The following is a 6,281-nucleotide window of genomic DNA, read 5'->3' as shown; positions in this document are numbered from 1 at the left end:
ACTGTGTAAGAGGGATAAACATGAGAGTTCCCCCATTGAAGTGGGTAAACATGAGATATAAGCTGTTTGGGCTACATTTAGGGGTGTAAGTGATAAAAATGCTAAATTGAACAGGATTTATTCAATTCAATTCAATTCATTTTTATTTATATAGCGCCAAATACAACAAATGTCATCTCAAGGCACTTAGATAGTAAGTCCAATTCAAGCCAATTGGAATTCAATTAATTAATAATAATCATAATTCATAAAATAATCCAATTCGTTCATATAGAGCCAATTCAAAAACAATTTCCTAGCTAAGAAAACCAACAGATTGCACTGAAAACTTTTTGTTTTTCGGTCCAATCTCCCGGCCTGAGCGGCGTGCCTGAGGCGACTGTGGAGAGAAACGACTCCCTTTTAACAGGAAGAAACCTCTGGCAGAACCAGACTCAGGAAGGGTGGCCATCCGCCTCCACCAGCTGGGGTTTGAGAAGACAGAAAGGGAGGGGGGGGGCACTGTAACACCATTCAAAGGATATCTGTTGGAACAGGGAAACACGAGTTAATGACCACAATAATGTCACATATACATAAAGAGAGTAAAGTGAGGAAAGGTGTGACAGATGAGGCCCCCCAGCAGTCTAGGCCTATAGCAGCTTAACTATGGGATGTTTCAGGATCACCTGAGCCATCCCTAACTATAAGCTTTATCAAAAAGGAAAGTTTTAAGCCTGGTCTTAAAAGTGGAAAGGGTGTCTGCTTCCCGGACATTTACTGGCAGCTTATTCCACAAGAGAGGGGCCTGATAACTGAAGGCTCTGCCTCCCATTCTACTTTTAGAAACTCTGGGAACCTCAAGTAAACCTGCAGTTTGGGAACGAAGTGCTCTGTTAGGAAAATATCTTACAATGAGATCTTTAAGATATGATGGAGCTCGGTCATTAAGAGCTTTATATGTAAGGAGAAGAATCTTAAATTCTATTCTGAATTTAACAGGGAGCCAATGAAGAGAAGCTAAAACTGGAGAAATATGATCTCTGCTGTTAGATCTCATCAGAACTCTGGCTGCAGCATTTTGGATCAACTGAAGGCTTTTCAGAGAATATGTGGGACAGCCCAATAATAAAGAATTACAGTAGTCCAATCTTGAAGTAACAAATGCATGAATGAGTTTTTCTGCATCACTCTGAGACAAGATGTTCCTGATTTTAACAATATTACGAAGATGAAAGAAGGCAGTCCTAGAAACCTGTTTTATATGCGAGTCAAATGATAAGTTCTGGTCAAAAATAACTCCAAGGTTCCTCACTGTAGAACTAGAAGCCAAGGAAATACCATCTAGAGTAACTATATAGCTAGACAATTTCTCCCTGAAACGCTCAGGTCCAAAGATAACGACTTCAGTTTTGTCTGAATTTAGAAGCAGACAGTTCTGAGTCATCCAGGTCTTTATGTCTTTAAGACATGTTTGTAGTCTGACCAACCTATTGGGTTCATCTGGTTTTATAGATAAGTACAGCTGAGTATCATCAGCATAGCAATGGAAATTTATGCCATGCTGTCTAATAATGTTACCTAATGGAAGCATGTATAAAGTAAAAAGAATCGGTCCAAGCACAGAACCCTGAGGAACTCCATGACTTACTCTGGTGTGTGAGGAAGATTCTTCATTTACAAGAACAAACTGAAATCTATCAGATAAATATGATTTAAACCAGCCTAATGCAGTTCCTTTAATCCCAATAACATGTTCAAGTCTGTGTAATAAGATACTGTGATCGACCGTATCAAATGCAGCACTGAGATCCAACAGGACAAGCACAGACACAAGTCCGCTATCAGAGGCTAAGAGGAGATCATTGGTAACTTTCAGCAGTGCAGTTTCTGTGCTATGATGCACTCTGAATCCTGACTGAAACTCTTCAAACAGATTATTTCTGTGTAAGTGATCACAAAGCTGAGCTGCAACTATTTTTTCAAGAACTTTAGACATAAAAGGGAGATTGGATATAGGTCTATAATGAGCCAACACTTCTGAATCAAGAGTAGGTTTTTTAAGTAAAGGTTTAATTACAGCAACCTAGAGTCACACTTGAGAATCGGACATTCCAGGTTCCTGGTGTATTTTAAGGGGTCTATTTATTTTTTTTATTTTCTGCTCAATCAGCACATTTCCATGAAAACAGGAGCATTTGATCCATTTCAGGTGGTGAATTTGAATTTCGCCTTCCACAGAATCCCTAAAATTGCTCCATACAAAGGTACTGTTTCTCTTCTCATGTGTCTATGCATGAAATATCTTTTAACTTATCTAGACTGTTGCTTGTTTTTAAATTAATTTAAATTATTTTATTTGTTTCTCTTTATATTATTTTATGTATTTTTAATGCTTCTTACACTCCCTGCTGCAATGCTTTTATTTTATGTAAAGCACTTTGAATTGTTTGTACATGAAATGTGCTATATAAATAAATTTGATTTGATTTGATTTGATTTGATTTGATATCTCATACAAGGCACACTGATCAAGTTTAAAGTGTAAAGCAAACAATGATCGAAACCACTGATTTAGTCTGAAACAGGGAACAAATTCATGTACATATCTTACAACATGTAAAAAGTTTTTTATGGACTTTAAAAACCGCTTTACCTTAAATATCCAATCCCAAACCCCTGTGTGACAGGGTGAAGTCTGTAGATTTACTTCAAGTCAAAATATATATTTCCAGCCCAATGCTAACCAAGAGAACACTAACAGTTGCCTCAGCTATTGATCAGTTCTGGGCAACCCAAATACGTCTGTTACTTTGTGTCAGTAGAAAGTGTCCACTGTGACACCGCTGGGACTGATGCACTCCTCTGAATACGGACCAGAGGCCTGCATGTTCAGACACAGATACCACAACGTACCTTCAGCAGGCTGTGTGAGGCGGCGCGGATTATCCTTGATGATGCCACGAAGAATTTCAAAGACATGGGCCTCTCTCAGCAGTCTGTCTAAGGCATACATCTCTCCACAACGCAGAGGTCCAAACATTCCCAGACGCTGCATGCATAATGCCACATGTCACTTTACAGCAAGCAGGAACATTTACGAGCCATCATGGTCAGAAGTACAGGAAACCTGTGAAGCTAAAACACTGATCCTCTGTGGTCAGTCCACTTCTAAGCTAAGTGCTACGAAGCAGCCTGATTTAATGACAGACTTCCCAAAACGCAGAGCAATCTTTAGTTGATTTCCACAGAACACTGACCCTTAATGTCAGAGTAACATGCACTTCTTTTCAATAACACAACCATCATAAACATTACAACAACCAAGACTAAGCAGAGAATGTATCACCTTCATGTCATTTATTCTAAATAGTGGAGGTCAACCAGATCCATCCCAGGAACCAGCTCTGCTGAGCTGGATCCCTGACAGACTGAAGTCATGACACTTTATCTGTGTGTGGGAAATCACTCAACTCCTACCAGCAGCTGTGCACTGCAGTTCCTGAGATGCACCACCAGGGAGCAGTCTAGGGTGGGGCATCCTGTGGTGAGAGGTGAGGGGGGTGAGGACGGCCTGTCCCAGGTTTGGTCTTCTCGAGGCCTACACAGATGAAAATACATTCACATTGTTATGATTAAGATTCTGTAGGTTCTACAAACCCATTCTTTTTTTTATCACATTTTACAAAAATGCTGTTTGAATCTTATCCTCAACTGAACACAGAGAAAAGCAAAAAACTTCTGTTTCATTCATCAAACTACTCCAACTCAGGACTGATGAACATCCTGATCCATGGGCAAACAGTTAAACAGGTCAGTAAAGATGCTGCACTAATCACAGAAATAACTTCACAACAAAGACTTCATACTTCCAGTTGTTCTGTTCTGTTTGTTTCTTCACATTTTTCCTGTTGCTGATGAAATTTCATTCACACCAGCAGCACATACCACTTGGAAAGTCACTGTCTCCCCACTTGATGTCCATCAGAAATGAACGAAAGCCGGCTTGTGTTTAACAAAGACCATCGGAAGTGAGACCACCGCCCACATTATCCACTGTTCTCACAACTAACGTGTGGATTCATGTTACACTTGATGACATAAATGCTGGTTTGGTACACAGCACAGACGTGTGAAACTGAATTTCATAGTTGGGACAATAACGAATAAATATGTTTTATTTCAGTTCAGTAGAAATAATGATGCAACCTCTATAGATAAGGGTCAGTACAACATAAAGGGTGAATATATATGCGTTCACTACATTTCTTTCCAGAATATTTCTTAATTATTTTTATTTTTATTTCACTCCACTAATTTGGATTATTCTTGCTGGTCCACAACATAAAATCCCAAACCATTATATATTTTTTTAATTTCTCTTAATAAATAAGAAACATGTTGGCAGGGGATTGCTTCCATGAACTACTTTTTCCTTTGTAGAAAAAGGGTAAGTAACCTCACACAGAGAGCGGGAGTTATCTGCGGCATCAATAAAAAATGATCATCAAGAACAAATAAATTAATAAAACTATACAGATGAACAGCTTTAAAGTAAGCAAAGAAAATCACACTGTGCAGGTTGTTGGGCTGCTCCCAACATAAGATAAGCTGCAAGAAGCTAATATTGTATGATAAAGTCAAATCTAACAGTTCCATAGCACAATGACTTCCTATCCAGACCCGGCATTCCTCAGCCCTGCTCTGTGACACCGGTCGGGAATAACAAGGCTTCGGCTGGGGAGAGAAAACCTTTCTCCTGGCCTTTGGACACCTGGAGTCCCTTATGACAAAGTATTCAGCACCAATTCCTCAAGGCCGCTAGCCTGGCTGACGCGTCCACATCTCGATGAGATGGTGGTCTGGGAACTAGGTGTGCATTTTCTCGTATTTGAGGCGTGGTTTACGAATGCCTAGAGCCATTTATTGGGCGCTACGAATGTCTATCAAATGGCGTCTGGTTCTTCCCATGCTGCTTTGCGCGCTATTCATAGCCAATTGTATCACTTATACCAGATGACGTATGTAGAGCGACAGAAATTCGACGAGGAAGAAGGCAATGAAATCTTTCAACGCCAAACGTTGCTCTTTTTTAAAAGTAAACTTGCGTTCTAAGCTACTTAAAACACTTTCTAAGGCTGCATTGAACGGTAACGTTGTGTCCGCTGCCATGTTGGATTAACACTCTACAAGCTTCGGTGTAGCGCATAGACGTCGTCATCGTCTTGCTGCCCCACCCCGTTCTGTGATTGGTTCCCTAACTCAGGCAAAAATAAGGGCGGTGGTTTCCAGGCTGCCTTTGCAGTGAGAATGAAATCGCGCGCAAAGCAGCATGGGAATTCCCAGGCTACAAGGCCGCTGCTTTGCTTCTTAAAATCCTTCCGCCGTCAGAGCACCGCAGCGGACAGATCATGGTGGAAGCAGTTTTTATGTCATTCGCCAGAACCTGGCTTCAGTGCTAGGGAACGGCCTTCCTTGCTATCCATGCCTAGGAAAGTCGGGAGCCATCTCTCAAAGAAGATGAGATTGTTGTTAACCTCCATACTGTTTCGCTGTCCTCTGTTTTCCAACTCCTCAATGTGCTCTTTCACAGATTCTATCTTCTTTTCCAGGGCTAGCATCTTTGCTATGTTGGTAGCTTACAGCTGTAGTAGCCTAGTTTGGGCCTCATCCAGCCTGCCGGCTGTTAACCTCGTGTTGCTCTTTACAAGGCGAGACAATTGTCTCAGTCACAGGGTCAAGTTGGTTGTTTATAGCCATCACTAATCTCAAAGTCATCAGTTCGAGAGCTTTAGCAAGTCCGGGTTCCAGTTCAGTTTTCCACCTGTTCGCAGCCATGTTGGGCTAATGGCGGTTCGTTCTGGCTAGCTTGTCTCCAGTTGGCCTGACTTCCGTTCTTGGACAACGGCATTGTTTTGTCCAGCACTGTTTAAAAGACATATTACTGCAAAAAAGCTGTAACAAGACCTTCCCTTTGAGTGAGAATGTTTTTGAATATTAATGATGCTCACGGAGCTTCCCCAGAATCGACCATCCTCTTAAGTCCCCGCCCTCCACCAAAAAACCCCCAAAAAACCTAACCATATTGATTTCAATTTAATGCTTCTTGGGGCTCCACGGGGGTGTGGTGGTCGTCTCACAGCAAGAGGGTTCCAGGTTCAAATCCCACTGACTGTGTGGAGTTTGCATGTTCTCCTCCGGGTACTCCAGCTTCTTTCAACCCCCCCAAAACATGCATGTCAGGTTAGACGGTGACTGGTGAGTGTGAGCGTGCATGGTTGTGTCTCCAGTACATCCCAGTA

General features: G+C 41.4%; 1 protein-coding gene across 4 annotated transcripts in view; it reads right to left on the bottom strand.

The window, feature by feature from the left end:
- LOC142383608 (rho family-interacting cell polarization regulator 1-like) overlaps positions 1 to 6,281 on the bottom strand; it is a 70,791-nt gene that overhangs the window by 11,567 nt on the left and 52,943 nt on the right. For all 4 annotated transcript variants that reach the window (XM_075469200.1, XM_075469199.1, XM_075469201.1 and 1 more), the window contains 2 exons: positions 3,460 to 3,580; positions 2,896 to 3,031 (listed from right to left, as the gene is read on the bottom strand). In XM_075469200.1, the coding sequence (XP_075325315.1) occupies positions 2,896 to 3,031; positions 3,460 to 3,580 (257 nt within the window). The remainder of the gene's footprint in view (positions 1 to 2,895; positions 3,032 to 3,459; positions 3,581 to 6,281) is intronic.

The sequence above is a fragment of the Odontesthes bonariensis genome, chromosome 7 (assembly GCF_027942865.1).
Source record: "Odontesthes bonariensis isolate fOdoBon6 chromosome 7, fOdoBon6.hap1, whole genome shotgun sequence".
Taxonomy (NCBI): Eukaryota; Metazoa; Chordata; class Actinopteri; order Atheriniformes; family Atherinopsidae; genus Odontesthes; species Odontesthes bonariensis.
Note: the sequence above shows the minus strand (reverse complement) of the source record. Positions and strands in the feature narration are given on the sequence as shown.